Raw genomic sequence first — 19,113 nt, forward strand, 5'->3', positions numbered from 1 at the left:
ACAGACTAAAGGATATAGCTCACAGACTGAAGGATGCAGCTGACAGGCTATAGGATGCAGCTGACAGGCTAAAGGATGTAGCTGACAGACTAAAGGATGTAGCTGACAGACTAATGGATGTAGCTCACAGACTGAAGGATGCACTTGACGGACTAAAGGATGTAGCTGACAGGCTAAAGGATGCAGCTGACAGGCTAAAAGATGTAGCTGACGGGCTAAACGTTGCAGCTGACGGGCTAAATGATGTAGCTGACAGACTAATGGATGTAGCTCACAGACTGAAGGATGCAGTTGACGGACTAAAGGATGTAGCTGACAAGCTAAAGGATGTAGCTGACAGACTGAAGGATGCAGTTGACGGGCTAAAGGATGCAGCTGACGGGCTAAAGGATGTAGCTGACAGACTGAAGGATGTAGCTGACGGTCTAAAGGATGTAGCTGACGGGCTAAAGGATGTAGCTGACGGTCTAAAGGATGTAGCTGACGGGCTAAAGGATGTAGCTGACAGACAAAAGGATGTAGCTGACGGGCTAAAGGATGTAGCTGACAGACTGAAGGATGTAGCTGACGGGCTAAAGGATGTAGCTGACGGGCTAAAGGTTGAACCTGACGGGCTAAAGGATGCAGCTGACGGGCTAAAGGATGCAGCTGACTGACTAAAGGATGTAGCTGACGGGCTAAAAGATGTAGCTGATGGGCTAAAGGATGTAGCTGACAGGCTAAAGGATGCAGCTGACAGGCTAAAGGATGTAGCTGACAGGCTAAAGGATGTATCTGACAGGCTAAAGGTTGCATCTGACGGTCTAAAGGATGTAGCTGACGGGCTAAAGGATGCAGCTGACGGGCTAAAGGATGCAGCTGACGGGCTAAAGGATGCAGGTGACTGACTAAAGGTTGCACCTGACGGGCTAAAGGATGTAGCTGACGGGTAAAGGATGTAGCTGACAGGCTAAAGGTTGCACCTGACGGGCTAAAGGATGTAGCTGACGGGCTAAAGGATGCAGCTGACAGGCTAATGGATGCAGCTGACTGACTAAAGGATGTAGCTGATGGGCTAAAGGATGTAGCTGACAGGCTAAAGGATGTAGCTGACAGACTAAAGGATATAGCTCACAGACTGAAGGATGCAGCTGACAGGCTAAAGGATGCAGCTGACAGGCTAAATTATGTAGCTGACAGACTAAAGGATGTAGCTGACAGACTAAAGGATGCAGCTGATGGGCTAAAGGATGTAGCTGACGGGCTAAAGGATGTAGCTCACAGACTGAAGGATGCAGCTGACAGGCTAAAGGATGCAGCTGACAGGCTAAAGGATGCAGCTGACATGCTAAAAGATGTAGCTGATGGGCTAAAGGATGTAGCTGACAGGCTAAACATTGCAGCTGACGGGCTAAATGATGTAGCTGACAGACTAAAGGATGTAGCTGACAGACTAATGGATGTAGCTCACAGACTGAAGAATGCAGTTGACGGACTAAAGGATGTAGCTGACAGGCTAAAAGATGTAGCTGACGGGCTAAAGGATGTAGCTGACAGGCTAAAGGATGTAGCTGACAGACTAAAGGATGTAGCTGACGGGCTAAAGGATGTAGCTGACGGGCTAAAGGATGTAGCTGACAGACTGAAGGATGTAGCTGATGGGCTAAAGGATGTAGCTGATGGGCTAAAGGATGTAGCTGACAGGCTAAAGGATGCAGCTTACGGGCTAAAGGATGTAGCTGACAGACTGAAGGATGTAGCTGACGGTCTAAAGGATGTAGCTGACGGGCTAAAGGATGTAGCTAACAGACAAAAGGATGTAGCTGACGGGCTAAAGGATGTAGCTGACAGACTGAAGGATGTAGCTGACGGGCTAAAGGATGTAGCTGACGGGCTAAAGGTTGCACCTGACGGGCTAAAGGATGTAGCTGACGGGCTAAAGGATGCAGCTGACGGGCTAAAGGATGCAGCTGACTGACTAAAGGATGTAGCTGACAGACTAAAAGATGTAGCTGATGGGCTAAAGGATGTAGCTGACGGGCTAAAGGATGTAGCTGACAGGCTAAAGGATGCAGCTGACAGGCTAAAGGATGCAGCTGACAGGCTAAAGGATGTAGCTGACAGGCTAAAGGATGTAGCTGACAGACTGAAGGATGTAGCTGACGGGCTAAAGGATGTAGCTGATGGGCTAAAGGATGTAGCTGACAGGCTAAAGGATGCAGCTGACAGGCTAAAGGATGCAGCTGATGGGCTAAAGGATGTAGCTGACAGGCTAAAGGTTGCAGCTGACGGGCTAAAGGATGTAGCTGCCAGACTAAAGGATGTAGCTGACAGACTAAAGGATGTAGCTCACAGACTGAAGGATGCAGCTGACGGACTAAAGGATGTAGCTGACAGGCTAAAGGATGTAGCTGACAGGCTAAAGGATGTAGCTGATGGGTTAAAGGATGTAGCTGACAGACTAAAGGATGTAGCTGACAGACTAAAGGATGTAGCTCACAGACTGAAGGATGCAGCTGACGGACTAAAGGATGCAGCTGACGGACTAAAGGATGCAGCTGACGGACTAAAGGATGCAGCTGACAGGCTAAAGGTTGCACCTGACGGGCTAAAGGATGTAGCTGACGGGCTAAAGGATGCAGCTGACGGGCTAATGGATGCAGCTGACTGACTAAAGGATGTAGCTGATGGGCTAAAGGATGTAGCTGACAGGCTAAAGGATGTAGCTGACAGACTAAAGGATATAGCTCACAGACTGAAGGATGCAGCTGACAGCCTAAAGGATGCAGCTGACAGGCTAAAGGATGTAGCTGACAGACTAAAGGATGTAGCTGACAGACTAAAGGATGCAGCTGACGGACTAAAGGATGCAGCTGACGGACTAAAGGATGTAGCTGACAGGCTAAAGGATGTAGCTGACAGGCTAAAAGATGTAGCTGACGGGCTAAAGGATGTAGCTGACGGGCTAAAGGTTGCACCTGACAGGCTAAAGGATGTAGCTGACGGGCTAAAGGATGCAGCTGACGGGCTAATGGATGCAGCTGACTGGCTAAAGGATGTAGCTGACAGGCTAAAAGATGTAGCTGATGGGCTAAAGGATGTAGCTGACAGGCTAAAGGATGCAGCTGACAGGCTAAAGGATGTAGCTGACAGGCTAAAGGATGTAGCTGACGGGCTAAAGGAAGTAGCTGACAGGCTAATGGTTGCAGCTGACGGTCTAAAGGATGTAGCTGACGGGCTAAAGGATGCAGCTGACAGGCTAATGGTTGCAGCTGACGGGCTAAAGGATGCAGCTGACGGGCTAAAGGATGCAGCTGACGGGCTAAAGGATGCAGCTGACTGACTAAAGGTTGCACCTGACGGGCTAAAGGATGCAGCTGACGGGCTAAAGGATGTAGCTGACAGGCTAAAGGTTGCACCTGACGGGCTAAAGGATGTAGCTGATGGGCTAAAGGATGCAGCTGATGGGCTAATGGATGCAGCTGACTGACTAAAGGATGTAGCTGATGGGCTAAAGGATGTAGCTGACGGGCTAAAGGATGTAGCTGACAGACTAAAGGATATAGCTCACAGACTGAAGGATGCAGCTGACAGGCTAAAGGATGCAGCTGACAGGCTAAAGGATGTAGCTGACGGACTAAAGGATGCAGCTGACGGACTAAAGGATGCAGCTGACGGACTAAAGGATGTAGCTGACAGGCTAAAAGATGTAGCTGACTGGCTAAAGGATGTAGCTGACAGGCTAAAGGTTGCACCTGACGGGCTAAAGGATGTAGCTGACGGGCTAAAGCATGCAGCTGACGGGCTAATGGATGCATCTGACTGACTAAAGGATGTAGCTGACAGGCTAAAAGATGTAGCTGATGGGCTAAAGGATGTAGCTGACGGGCTAAAGGATGCAGCTGACAGGCTAAAGGATGTAGCTGATAGGCTAAAGGATGTATCTGACAGGCTAAAGGATGTAGCTGACAGGCTAAAAGATGTAGCTGACGGGCTAAAGGAAGTAGCTGACAGGCTAAAGGTTGCAGCTGACGGTCTAAAGGATGCAGCTGACGGGCTAAAGGATGCAGCTGACAGGCTAAAGGATGCAGCTGACAGCGTTATTAATTAGCCTCATGTTTGCTAAAGGAAAACTAAGCGTGAAATGGCCGTTTCTGCGCTAAGCTCTGCTAAACGCACATCATGATGTTTTTATTTTATGTTACACAAACGCAGAAGTTGGTGAAAAGATTACCTGGTGCTGCTGCTGCTGTTATTGTAGGTGTTGTTGTTGTTGTTGTGATGAAATGGATGTGGTGTTTGAGTCACGTGACATGCTAAACGAGCAGCTCGGTCTAATTGTGCGCGGAGTGACTGTAATCGGATTTGTACTGAAGTTCAAGGCTGAGTCATTTGTTCTCCAGCCTGAGCCGAGCTTCTCCTCCAGCACCTGCGTGCTGAGACCGGCCTATCGCCTCTGCTGGTATCAGCCACACATAATAAGTGTCCTCTGCGTGGTCCCATTGACAAAGTGCTGCAGGAGAGAAAAATGTGTTCTTTCTCAGTCGTTTCCTTTCTCTCGTCTATCTGTCCTCCCTCTCGCCATCTCCCAGTTGTAAGACATGAAAACAATGTAGAGTATTCCAAGGACAGACCTGGTGTATGTGCAGATAAAGTGCAGGTTTCCCAGGCTTTCCGGAACAACAGTCACTCTTTTCCTCGCCGCCGCGCTCCTATTGGACGTACAGGCTGAAGAGCATCTCGGAGCAGCAGTCACCGTCTGAGAGATCTACCTCCTTCAGCGTGAACCTGGCACCATCTTTCTGCTCCATAGCTCCTCCAAGGTCCGTTTTCTACCTGGCAGACATGTTCCTGCTGCTCTTTACGTCAGTCGTGCTGGTCGGATTTCCTTTTGGGAAAACGTTCATCCTCCAGCCAGAGGAACCAGCCACATCTCCTGCCATCAGGACCAACAGGTGAGCTCCTTACTGGTCTGTTGGTGACTGCAGTAACAGGCTCTACTCTTCTGGGAAGGCTTTACTTTAGATGTTAAACATTGCTGTGAGGATTTGATTGAGCATTAGTGAGGTCAGGTACTGATGTTGGATGGTCAGTTCTGGATCACTCCAACTCATCCCAAAGGTACTGGATGGAGCTCCATCACTCTAGAGAACACAGGTCCACTGCTCCTCAGCCCAATGCTGGGGGGCTTTATACCCTCTAGCCCACGGTGGGTACTGGACGTGGAGACCTTAGGATCATGTGCTGCTGCTCCAAATGATCCGTCCTTCAATAATCTCTGTTAAGCTGTCATAGAAGTTTATAGTAAGAAGGTCTTGGTGTTTCTCCACTGGGTTTGTGGTTAGGATTTCTGTACATGTATGGCTGTAAATTCTCCTCAGTGCTGCCAGTTTGGCTGAACATTTTCCCTTAAAGGCCAGAAGGTCGTCACCAATTCAAATGACGTTCAAACGCGAGTGAAGGGTGCGAAAGGCTGTGTGTAAGGCCAGGCTGTGGAGTGGATGTTGTGCATGGAGGGTCATAAAGCCTGCAGTTTGACTGAGTGGAAGGCAGAAGCTTTGAGTGGCTTTTTGAGCAGTTTTTCTTGCCGCTGTAGAAGCCAGAGGTTTGTCTGAGGTGCTTTATGGGGAGAAGCTGTTCTGACCCATGATTATAAAAGCATGTGGAAGCTTATTACATGCTGTTCTTTTCTGGAATGAGAAATGCCATCAATCTGCTCGCAGAGACTCTCTCACCCTCCAGCTCCTTTCACGCCTGGCACGCGCTGCCTGCCCGACGTTTGTATTTCTTAAAAATAGCCGTCCAGTGATATTTTATCTCAAACCTTTTGCTTTAAAGTTTTTTTTTTTGTTCTGTGGGCATTTAAACATCTTGCATATCAACTCCTCAAGAGTCTAAAAATAGAAAAAAACACATTTCACTTTCCACTTAAAGAGGAACTCGCCCATTCCACTTTCATGGCCAGGGTCCATTGGAACGCCCACAGCTTTATTACACAGTTTACAACCTAAAAATAGCTCAGTCAGTTTGCACTGAAGTCCCGGTAACACTTTACGGCAGGGTGCTGTTCATAGGGAAACATGACACCTACCTAAGCTCCTAAGCTTGTCATGTCAGCTGACCTAACCCTATAAAGCTGTTTATAAATGCTTGTTCCAATAATCGTCATTGTTTATAGAGGGTACATCTGCCAATTTTGATCAAAGTCAGCTAAAGTAGCCTTTATGACAGATGACACCTGTTGTAATAAGCATTTATAAACAGTTATGTAGGGTTATGTGAGTAATGACAAGCTTATGTGGGTGTCCTGTAGCCGTATGAACCTTAAAGTGTTACTGAAGTCCCTGTAGCCACTGAATCATAAGCTTAGTGTGTAATAAGTCTGGGGCATTAAGCAGTTATATTAGTGGTTGAGATGTAATCAAAGTGATGTGAAATGGTTCATTGACACCCTTTACTCTCTAATTGGGGGGGGGGGGGGGGGGGGGGGTGTAGATGTCCCAAGCTCCAAGCTCTCTTTTAGAGATGTCTTTAAGTGGTGGTGATGGGAACCAGGCTTCACCATGACTACAACACAGATACAGACACTTTATTTACCATCCAGAACCACCAGAGAACCCACACAAGTCTTCTGAGCTTATATGGAATGTTGATGATGGAAAACAGTGGAAAATCTGGAATATTGAGTTTTCTTTGGGGACTATTTTGCCGCACAGCGCCCTGCATGTCTCCCTCCACCATGAATGGAGTTGAAGTTCTCTAAACTCTCATAAAACAGCGTCTCAGTCATCAGGCAGTGAATTCAGAACCAGCTCATGTAGGAACTTTCTGTAGGAGCTTTTAGAGGGGACGTCTGGTTCCCATCACCACCACTGTGAGGAGCTTTTAGAGGGGACGTCTGGTTCCCATCACCACCACTGTGAGGAGCTTTTAGAGGGGACGTCTGGTTCCCATCACCACCACTGTGAGCAGATCTGACTCTGAACTGCTCTATTTACTCAATTAGGCAGGAATTTTAACAAATGTTGGCGTTTTCCTCTAACAGCACACGCTGCATTAGTGTGTGAAAGTGTTCTAGATTCGATTCAGTGGATTCACAGCAGATTCTGGTTGTGTCAGCTGTAGTGACCTGAGGGGCAGGTGGGAAATGATGGAAAACAGTGGAAAATCTGGAATATTGAGTTTTCTTTGGGGACTATTTTGCTGCACAGTGCCCTGCATGTCTCCCTCCACCATGAATGGAGTTGAAGTTTATCTAGAACAGAACGCTTCACACCAAACCACTCAGAACTGCTCTGATTACATCTGAACCGCTTAATTATGCAGGAATTTTGGAATGTCGGAATTAAGGGAGAAATTACTTCAGATGTTTTGGCTCATAAATATGCAGACGGCTGGTTCTCTCTGAGTGACTTCATTTGTTGTAGCAAAAACCTCCATCACATGTGATGATCTTGGCCTTTCTCATGCCTAAATTAAAAATGTAATTCCTGATCTGAAGCCATCATCATTCATTCAAATAGCAAACCTGCGTATTTAGTTTGATTCCTTTAGACGTACACGTGTGGATAAATGTACTTATCAGCCAGTTTTGATGCCTGAACACATGAATTTTATGCCTTACACTGAACCATCTTCCTGACCCTGCTGTGTTCTAATGAGGCTGATGTTCTGTGTTCACAGATGTCAGGCCGAGTCCCTGCAGAGCGTCCGAAAGGTCATTCTAGACTTGTTAAACCTGCAGGCCGAGCCTCACGTGTCTATTCCCGGGATGGCTGCGATTCGGGATCAGTGGAAAGTTGCCTTCAAAGCCACCAGCCAGTCGGAGCCCACACAGCTGAACAACAGCGGTAAATCACTCCTTTGCCTGAAGGAGCTCAAACTCCTGAGTGCTTTTCACTTTGGAGACCACTTTGAGCTGTTTTTATGAGCTATGAGCTTTAAAACGGCATGCCAGCTTTAATAATGATTTAATAATAACAACAGTAATACTGCAAAAATGAGCTAAATAGAAAAACATAAAAATATAAACATCCTAAATATAGTCAATATATCTCATATTGCTCTTCATGAGATTGTTGTAAGAATATCACAACATTATTCCGCCTATTTCCTTAAATTGACCTTGTCTTGAGTAATTTAATCTGGTGAAAGTGTCTTATTTCATTGGCACATCGTTCTATTTGCTTTAACACATATTACAGTCTTATCATTCTGCTTATTTCAGGAGACATGCTAAAAACAAGTTAAATGACAAAGTTTCAGAAGATAAAATCACTTAAAACAAGTAAAATAGTACGTTAATGTTCTAGATCTATATTATATTTACTGTTATATTTATGGTAGTAAAGTGTTGGTAATAAAGCCAGTTATGGGCTCCTTTATGAGCCACACTGCAAAAAAGAGAAATAACATTAAATCTAGTAAAAATATTTAATATTTCTGACTTTGAGATTGTTGTAAGAATATTAATGATCTTTTTCCAGATGTTTTGTTTCACTTTAGGACCTCTATTTCTTGCAAAAAGCAATTTCATCAGTATTATTCCCTCAAATTATTATAAAACACTTTAACAAAATAAAATGACTTTTAATTAGAATAATGTCTCAAAATAAGTAAATTAATCTTATAATCTTTTTATACGTGTACAACAATCGCAAAATTAGAAATATCTGATGAGCGATTTTACGATGATTTCATCTGCCTCAGTACTTCTTGCTGCAGGGCGGTTCAGAAGCTCAGTAATAAACATTTTTGAGCATAAATAAGATCTAAAAAAATTTCAGCGTTAATATTCGACTCATACAACTGTCACTGTGTTTCCCATAGAGAACCAAACATCCTCCCAATATTCCAGCCCTCCGAACTCGACTGTCCTCCAGTGCTGCAAACTGGCTTCTCAGATCTTCATCAGAGGTCAGTTAAACTTACAGTCACTCAAGCCTGAGGAACCTCAAAGAGCTTCATTCTGTCTTCAGAGGATCTGGACAGAGCGCTGACCTCTTCCTCTGCTCACTTTTAGATCTAGGCTGGGATGCATGGATCATCTACCCAGAGAGCTTCACCTACATCCAGTGCAGTGTGTGTGACCCTCAGGTGGATCAGAGCATCACCCACTGCAGTGGAGACCGCCCACCTGCCCCTCAGGTCACTACAGCTGACACAACCAGAATCTGCTGTGAATCCACTGAATCGAATCTAGAACACTTTCACACACTAATGCAGCGTGTGCTGTTAGAGGAAAACGCCAACATTTGTTAAAATTCCTGCCTAATTGAGTAAATAGAGCAGTTCAGAGTCAGATCTGCTCACAGTGGTGGTGATGGGAACCAGACGTCCCCTCTAAAAGCTCCTCACAGTGGTGGTGATGGGAACCAGACGTCCCCTCTAAAAGCTCCTACAGAAAGTTCCTACATGAGCTGGTTCTGAATTCACTGCCTGATGACTGAGACGCTGTTTTATGAGAGTTTAGAGAACTTCAACTCCATTCATGGTGGAGGGAGACATGCAGGGCGCTGTGCGGCAAAATAGTCCCCAAAGAAAACTCATTATTCCAGATTTTCCACTGTTTTCCATCATCAACATTCCATATAAGCTCTGAAGACTCGTGTAGGTTCTCTGGTGGTTCTGGATGGTAAATAAAGTGTCTGTATCTGTGTTGTAGTCATGGCGACGCCTGGTTCCCATCACCACCACTGTAAAGACGTCTGAACCACTTCAGACCAAACTGCTCTGATCACACCTCACACACGGAGTTATGCAGAGCACAGAATTCGTGTTATAGGTTAAAACTCTGTGTGTTCCCTTAAGGTGCGCCGGAGGTTCTGATGGTTGTGTTTAATTCCAGTGTCAGATGCCCGGCTGCCTGGTTGGCTGCTCTGTGGGAGTGTCTGCGACTCAGAGCAGGAACAGAATGGAGTTTTTCCAGAGTAGCTATCAGTGCTTTGTCTGACCAGTGTTCCAGCGTCACTGTGAGAGACTGAGCGTTAAACGGCCTGTACTGATGTCTAAAGATCACAGTCAGAGATATCCCTGTAAAACACGCTCATATCTGCACTCTTCGTCTTACTGTGAAGCTAAAATGGTTTCTTTTTGTTTTTTCTTGTGAAAACTGATAAACGTAGATCAAGAATAAGACACTTGAAAGTCTTAACATATCAGTATTAGTATTAACCAAACTGTGTGCATATTCACTGACTTATTTCTGTAAAATTGTGCTCCTCATAAAATAAGGAGAGAGAAAATAATAAATGAGTATATTTTAAAGTGATTTTAAATCCAGTAAATGTTTCTGTACATTTTTACCATTTTAGGACATTTTATCCACTAAAATTGTCTTATTTGATGCAGTAAAATGCCCTGTAATATTCCATAGTCATGACAAACAGATATATATATTGATTAGATTCCACTCAGCACAATATAATTTTCATAATTATTAGGCCTATCACTAACAGCATGCAAAAGTGGGCACCCTGCTGATGAAAATGACTTTTTGATAATTGGGGGAAAAAAATAAAAATAAGTCAGTATTACTATGATAAGTATTACTGTTTACTTACTAAATTTAACATAATAAAAAAAACATAAATGCACTCAGTGCAAAGGTTAAACTGCACATACAACAACGCATTTTTATAATCTTGGGCTAAAATAAACAGAAATTGTGAAAAAAATATACCATGTTTAAGAGTTTTATGGGAAGGACGTGTTAAAGCGTGTTTTCGTACATATTTTTACTTGTTTAAGTTGTTTTATGTGGTGAATTTGTCTTATTGGCAGATCATTTTGCTCATTGTTTTTCATGAAACTGTCATAAGCCAATAGAATAAATGCGTTTTTAGAAATATGAAATATATTGATGAGACTGAAGATGTTTTAATTTGCTCACTGTTCATTTTTTAATTTTTCACTTCGCTTCTTTGCTGTAATATTCATTTTTTTAAACATGTTAAAGTGAGCAGCGCTAATTTTAGGAATTGATCTGCTCCTCCCTGATCACGTGATCACAGCGGCCTTGTGATGTTTGCAGAGGAACTGAGTGACACTGCGGGTCCGTCAGGGTGAATAAACTGGGGCTGGCGCTGGAGGCCAGCGGTCAGCGTGACTTTAATTTTGCAAGCCAAACAAACTTCTAAAGCTCCTCTGCTGCAGCGCTAATGTCCCTGCGTTCCTCTCCCGCAGGTGCCGTGCTGCGAGCCCACCAAGCAACACCTCACGCCCTTCCTCCACCTGGACCACACGGGCAGCCTCGTCATCGCCTCTGTACCGCTGGCCCGTGAGTGCGGCTGCAGACCCGGGACCGGCCCCCAGACCCCCAAACCCTGAGAGGTCATGACCTCAGCTCTGAGTACACCCGCCCCACCCCACCCCCTCCCCTCACATTCCTCTCACTACTCGCTGCTGCTGGGATGACGATCAATAGCAAACACTGTAAATATCTCACATTTCACAGATTTTAATAGCTGAGTGTCCAAGAAGTGGAATTCTGAGAAGAGATAAAGAAATCTGGCTTTGTTCAGCGCTTTCACTGAGAAATCTTCACCCAAGGCCACATCAGGGATCAGATCTCCCCAAACTCTGAGCTCTCGGAGTGTTTTTAGCCATTTTATAGCTGAAGTCTGGCAGGATTTAGACGGTGGTCTCTGAGTGTTCCTCCCAAAAATGTGAGTTTAGCACCCTGCCAGACTTTTCCCAGAGTGGGCCTCTAAAGCTTTCGAGTAAACAGAGTAAAACACACTGATGGCCTCTGCAGCCTCCGCTCTGGAGTGTGTAACACCAACTTTTCTGCACTGATAAAACGGCCTGGAATCTTCACCCCGCTCCAGTTTTAATTGTGAAGGGTTAAAGTCCTCAGAAAAGGTCTTGGAAAGATTTTGAATACTGAGTACATTCGTGGAACGCTCCAAGGCCATTCCATGTCACCATGTCTAATGAGCTTAAAGCTGTTTAAAGGGCCCATATTCTGGAAAATCATAGTTTTGTTTACTTAAATTAAGAGTTTGATGTTTTACAGAAACATTGTTTAAGTGTCTAAATGTTGAAATTAAACAGCAAAATCATCCCATTCACTTAATACATTATCAGCCTGTACAGCCTACAGCGGGTCGGCGCCTCTGTTAATAGAAGTGTCTCAGCCCAGCCAATCAGAACAGAGCTCTTCTACATATATCGGTTGTAAAAGTGCATGAGAAACAGCCTGTTTAATTGTGTGAGATAAAGAGAGGCTGGAAAATTTAATGTAAAAATGAATTGTGTAAAAAAGACAATCACAAAACACAAGGAAGCGAAGGATGTGGGGCCTTTAAACAAGAACCTTTAAACCTTTAAAGAACCTTTTAAGCAAGACGTTTTATTTCATCTCTCAAAGTTCTCAAACCAAAATGATTAAAATAACATAAGATTGTTTATCACTTTATGTGCATAATAACTGCATACATTTATTTACAGTTATTTACATCACTGTTTTATTTTTATGTTGCTATTTTGCTCTATTTTCTCTTTTTTCTAATATATTAAATTGACTGGTTACAAAGTTTGAAGATTTTTGGATACTCAGTAAATTAGAGCCAATCTGAGCCGATTACAGAGCAGATTAATTTTATATTAGACATGTAACAAATGTATAACATTTCATTAAAATAAAAGCTTGATGAAAAAATGTATTTGTGTTTAATCAGAAACGCCTCCACAGATGTGCACGTTAACTGCACAGCTGGCACACCTTCATGCCCAAAAAACCCAAAAAAGTGGCAGTTTGTACAAACTCAGTTCCAGAAAAGTTGGGACGGTGAGTGAAAAGCCCATTAAAACAGGGAGCAATGATCAGTCAGTTCTGATCTGTATTACACTCAAAAAGGTACTTTTCACTGTTTTACCTGATGAGCTTCACGGTGTTTGTAAATATATTTTCCCGATTTGATGCTTCCAGCGTGTTTTTTGATCTTTAACAGCTTGTAATAACCGGGGACTGGAGACCCAAACTGGTCCAGCTGAGAAAGAGGAGTTTTCTTTCCTCTGTTATTTAAGTCTTCAGCTGTGCAGCCATGCAGGGCCTTTTGTTGTTGTATTTTGATCTGAATAAGACACTCGTCTTCAGTTTGAGGCCGTTCTGGACTGCAGGCGGGTCAGTCTAACACTCATCATACGTGGATGTCTTTCCCTGACAGTTTGTCGAAGTGTTCCTGAGCTCATGCAGTGAAATCACCACAGAGATTTCTCTGAATTCTCTGCACTGTAAAGGCTGAAACACCTGAAACCCACAGTTATTCCAGCTGTCGGACTTTTTCACATCACCCGTTAAAGGTTTCTTTGCATCATGAAAGGTTCTTCAGATTGATAGACAACGTGCTGTAGACAGTTCTACAAAGCACCTTTTAGAAAGTGGTTCAATATGGCACCAAAATGGGTTCTTTTGTTGTTACAGGCCTGACATTGCAACAACAGTAGAACCCCTTTTTGGTGATATTTATACCCCTTTTCAAAAAGGTACTGTAGATAACCACTTACAGTGCTCTGCAAACTGCAGTCTGAAGAGCTCTTACACAATGCAAAGAACCCATTAAACAGGCCAAAGGTTCTTTGAGTGTTCATGGTTCTACACAGATCCATTTTCTTTACTAAAGAACCCTTGAAGAACCCTTATTTTAAAAGTGCAGTGTTTTGCTGAAATACAAGTCACTTTCTGTTTTTATTTGCATGTTTTCACCGGCTGACCTGTTTGGGCCGTGTGTGTCCGAGAGGAGATCGTGAAGATGAACTTGACCTATTTGCAGGCTATTGTATTTCATTGTGGGGGCTTCTCGGGTTGCAGAGATTATTCTGGGAGCTGTTTGGCAGTGAATCCTCCTTAATCGTGTCCAGCTCACTGGGCACTCTGGACTCTGGCCAATCTCTCCCTCTCTGTCCTGCTGTTTCTCTGCTTCTTCTCTGTCTCTGTCCATCCTGACAGGCAGACTGAGTGGTGAGACTGAAATGGGCTCAGTGGACGGCCAAACGGAGTGAGTTAACGAGTGAGGGGAAGGAGAGCCAGTTAAGCAAACAGCCGAATTCCGTGAACAGGGAGGGTGTTTTCGCTCCTCTCGAGTAGCTCTGGGACAGAATGGTGTGTGTCCGGTCCTTCTGGCTGCAGTGGGGAACTCTGTGTTCTCTGCTTGCCTTCCTGTTTGCTCAAGACAGTTCGTGGGACTGCACAGAGAAGGATCACCTCCTGAAGGACATTCCAGCAGACCTGGACGTGCCGTCAGAATGCACGCTGGGCTGCACCGCACTGACCTACAGGAGCATTTTAGAGGCACAAGAGAAACTGACCGTCCGCTTCAGGGATTCATACATTGGTGAGTTACAGACACCGAAACGTCTATGTTTCTGCTTTTCCTTCAGATCCATTTGAGGTCTGAACTTAGAAGATTCTCTCATTCGGGTCATTAAACTGAAAAAACATGCTGGCTGGACTTTGTTGTAATATAACTTGACTTGCCGCTATTAGATGACTGTATAGACTGAGCAGCTCACAGCATGAATTTCTATGAAAAATCCAAATAAAAGCTCATAATTTATGCAGCTCAGTATCAAAGCTGACCCCAGAGCTGAGCTCCAAGCAGCTGCACATGTTCCCAGTTAGTGCTAAACTGCATCTTAGCTGTTACAGAATGACTGAGCTAAGCTGAAATATATTTAACTGGGTTTAAATACATCATATTGCACGTTATACCAAACAAACTCATGATAAAAAGCGTATTTTTAACATATTTGTTGTTCATGTCCCATAAAACGAAATATAATAAACAGCTAATCTGAGCAGTAAGTGTGGTATTGCATGCAAACCACTAAATAACATAAAAACTAGTGCAAATAAACATAAATACAGTAAAAATAACACAGTTGTGTTTTTTTAAGTGTTTGAAATGTGAGCTGGATTTCTCATGAATTTTTTGGTCACTTCTCAGTTATTTTTTTGCAAAATTTAGGTTTAATGTAGCGTTTGTGTCGAATCAGGTTGAATACAGACTTTTCAGCATTTCATTTGAGATCCAGTGTTTTTGGTTCTATTTAAGGATCTCACATTGTTAAAGATTCATACACATAACAACAAACTTGCCCTTATTCAGGAAACAAAGCTGAGTGAAGTGGATTATAAAATGGGGTTAAAAGGTCACTGAGATGGACTTTTAGTTTAGAATTCATGGGGAAGCTTCGAATATTGGGTGTAGAAATGAATGATTCACAGGTCTGAGAGAAATGCAGGAATATTGAGTAAATCCTTAAAGTTGGAAACCCATGACATCACATGACAGGCCCTCAGTCAGTTTTCCTGGAATGACCCGGAATGGCTCTCAGCTATTAACTCAGCTCGGGTCACTGAAGCTGTAAGCAGGTGAAACAGTGCTTAGCAGCACTTTTCTGGGGAAATTCTTCTCCTGAGCTGGAGGTCCAGGTGAGCTGAATGACCCAGTGTTGGTGGTGTTCAGCATTAAAGCGATGCTTCAATAGAAAATGACATTTAAACTGATTTTACCTGTAAATGTAGTCTCTGCAGCCAAACAGACAAAAGTTTGCTTCACAACAAGTAACAAGTAACAAGTGTGTCTGATTACTAGACATCGCACGGTCCTGTGCAAAAGTTTTGGCACCTGGTCAAATGTATGTATTTGCTGTTTTTCTGAGTGTAAATAAGTTAAACATCATCTACAGAGACTCAGTACTGAACACTTTCATACACAGTTACTGTTTACTGAATTGATCACATTGGAGAAAATAGAGTTATGAAGGTTATGGCACATTTTAGGCTTTCAGATGTTAAATTCAGCAAGTAAAGAGATACTTCGCTCTCTGTACAGGCTGTAATATGGAACTTTTCCATATATAAAATTGGACTTTTCCATATGACCCTAACCCTAACCCTGTAAAACCAGAATATGATGATTTGCAAATCCTTTTCAACTGATATTCAACTGAATACACTACAAAGATGAAATATTTATAATAATAATAATAAATAATAATAAATTACATTTATATAGCGCCTTTCACAAACCCAAGGTCACTTCACATAGCAAAAAAAAACTATTCAGAGGAGGAGGAAGAAAAATTAAACGGAAAAGTCTTTAAGTCAGATTTAAAAGAGGAAAGAGCAGAGCCTCCCTGAGGGATTGAGGAAGAGAATTCCAGAGTTTGGGGGCTGTGGCACTAAAGGACCTCCCTCCCAAGGTGGAAAGTCTGGTGCTGGAACAGCAAGTAAGTTATTGCTAGAAGACCTGAGAGAGCGAGAGGGAGTGTAAGAGGTCAGCAGTTCTCTGAGGGAGGGGGGAGCAGGTTATGCAAAGCTTTGAAAGTGAGAAGTAAGATTTTAAACTTTATTCGGGACGGAACCGGCAGCCGGCATAGCTGAGAGAGAACGGGGGTGATATGAGCTGAACGCTGAGTGTGGGTGAGAACTCCAGCTGCAGAGCTCTGACTGTCCTGTAGCTTTTGGATAGACTTTTTTTTTGGATAGACATTTTTAATGTTCAAACAGATAAACTTTATTGTTCTTTGCAAATATTCACTCATTTTGAATTTGATGCCTGCAGCACGTTCCAGAGAAGTTGGGACAGGGGCGTGTTTCCCACTGTGTTACATCACCTTTCCTTTAACACTCAATAAGCGTTTGGGAACTGAGGACACTGATTGTTGAAGCTTTGTAGGTGGAATTCTTTCCCATTCCTGCTTGAAGTCCAGCTTCAGCTGCTCAGCAGTCCGGGGTCTCTGCTGGCATATTTCGAGCTTCATAATCAATCAATCAATCAATCAATCAATCAATCAGAGAAGCCGGCGGCATTTCTGGGTGGTGTTGATATGTGGCTTCGCTTTGCATGGCAGAGTTTTAACCTGCACTTGTAGATGGAGCGACGAACTGAGTTCACTGACAGTGGTTTTCCGAAGTGTTCCTGAGCCCATGTGGGAATATCCGTTAAGGAATGATGTGGGTTTTTAATGCAGAGCCGCCTGAGGGGTCGAAGGTCACAGGCATTCAGTGCTGGTTTTCTGCCTCACTGCTTACCTGCAGAGATTTCTCCAGATTCTCTGAATCTTTTGATGATATTATGGACTGTAGATGATGAAATCCCTAAATTCCTGCAGTTGCATGTTGAGAAACGTTGTTCTTAAACTGTTGGACTATTTGCTCACGCAGTTGTTCACTAAGTGGTGAACCTCACCCGTCCTTGCTTGTGAACGACTGAGCCTTTCAGGGATGCTCCCTTTATACCCAATCATGACACTCACCTGTTTCTAGTTAACCTGTTCACCTGTGGAATGTTCCAAACAGGTGTTTTTTGAGCATTCCGCAACTTTCCCAGTCTTTTGTTCTTCTTCTATAAATGAAATATAAATAAATGAAACGTGTTGCAGGCATCGAATTCAAAATGAGTGAATATTTGCAAAAAACAATAAAGTTTATCCGTTTGAACATTAAATATCTCGTCTTTGTAGTGGATTCAGTTGAATAGAGGCTGAAAAGGATTTGCAAATCATCATATTCTGTTTTTATTTATCCTTTACACAACATCCCAACTTCACTGGAATTGGGGTTGTAATTAGTTAATTTAGCTACTTTAAAGCACTGATACAGGTGATCAACTGTGCACTTACAGCTTGTAGAATCACCACAGAAAGGCTCTGACCAACAGAATGGGGCGCTGCACTTCATTCTAAGGTCGTGAGCTAGAGAGGTATAAACCCCCCCCCCCCCCCCCCCCCCCCCCGCACTGGGCTGTGGGTCACATTCTCTGGAGTGATGGATACTCTGGAGTGATGGAGCTCCATCCAGTACCTTTGGACTGACCATCCAACATCAGTACCTGACCTCACTAATGTTCAATCAAATCCTCACAGCAATGTTCAACATCTAGAGTAAAGCCTTCCCGGAAGAGTAGAGACTGTCAGTGCAGCACAGACTATTAACACCTTCATTTCAGATGGAACTGTAGAGTGGAGAGACTTTTGGAGATCTGGTGTAAAGCTAGCTAATGTCCATTTATGTGTCCCCTGTCTTTGTGCAGGAGAAGCTGAGCAGTACTGCTGGTCCCCAAAGATCAAGTGCAGCCCTGGCCAACAGCTGCAGAACGCCTTCGTTCTCCTTCCTGTGGATCTATCAGTGGTGAATGGGGAGACCCTCAGACTTCAGGTCAGCTCGGCAGATGTTGCTGTGGAAACGCTGCATCAACACGCTGGACATTCTCTGTTGCCCTCTGACTGCGGCCTTCGCTTCGACGTCATGGAGCACCTCGCCAGGAAGCTCCAGCAGGCTCTGTGCGTCAAAGTCCTCCCGCAGGAGCACACTCTGAGATGTCCACCATTCCTGGTCACAACCTGGAAGCACCGGAGCCAGGGAGAAGGGTGAAGGGAACGCAGGATTCCAGTGAGGTTATGGACAATGACCAGGAAAAGCACTCGGAAGATCAGCTTTGTACATAAACACTTAATAAGCCAGTAGACATTAGAGCTCATAGCACCACACAGACATTTATTGGACACACGTTACTCAGAGGTGGGTGGTGACCGGTGCCATTACTCAGTTAAACAGACTGACCTTTGATGGATTTGCACTTGCTTATGTATTTTCAATGATGCTTTTATCTTTAAATATTCATTGTATTTTCAATATTCAGCAGAGAACTTTTACTCCGATCAATTTCAGTCATTAACGTTTAGTTTCTGATTCCTTTTTGGGTTTAATTAGTGATTTGCAGTTAACCAGTGGATGTAACCAGTGGGTAGAACCAGTGGGTGTAATCAGTGGGTGGAACCAGTGGGTGTAATCAGTGGGTGTAATCAGTGGGTTTAACCAGTGGGTGTAATCAGGGGGTTTAACCAGTGGGTGTATTCAGTGGGTGGAACCAGTGGGTGTATTCAGTGGGAGTAACCAGTGGGTGTAATCAGGGGGTTTAACCAGTGGGTGTATTCAGTGGGTGGAACCAGTGGGCGGAACCAGTGGGAGTAACCAGTTGGTGTAATCAGGGGGTTTAACCAGTGAGTGTAATCAGTGGGTGGAACCAGTGGGTGGAACCAGTGGGAGTAACCAGTGGGTGGAACCAGTGGGTGTAATCAGTGGGTGTAATCAGGGGGTTTAACCAGTGGGTGTAATCAGTGGGT

At 44.0% G+C, this 19,113-nt stretch overlaps 1 protein-coding gene across 1 annotated transcript; it reads left to right on the plus strand.

Moving 5' to 3' along the window:
• Positions 1-4,018: 4,018 nt before the first annotated feature.
• On the plus strand, positions 4,019-12,586 carry LOC108415042 (bone morphogenetic protein 3-like). The gene is made up of 5 exons (XM_017687996.2): positions 4,019-4,934; positions 7,663-7,829; positions 8,809-8,895; positions 9,002-9,126; positions 11,164-12,586. Exons 1-5 carry the CDS (start codon positions 4,825-4,827, stop codon positions 11,305-11,307), a joined length of 633 nt encoding a protein of 210 aa, XP_017543485.1. The 5' UTR covers positions 4,019-4,824; the 3' UTR covers positions 11,308-12,586.
• Positions 12,587-19,113: the final 6,527 nt, after the last annotated feature.

This window comes from Pygocentrus nattereri, chromosome 16 (genome assembly GCF_015220715.1).
Source record: "Pygocentrus nattereri isolate fPygNat1 chromosome 16, fPygNat1.pri, whole genome shotgun sequence".
NCBI lineage: Eukaryota > Metazoa > Chordata > Actinopteri > Characiformes > Serrasalmidae > Pygocentrus > Pygocentrus nattereri.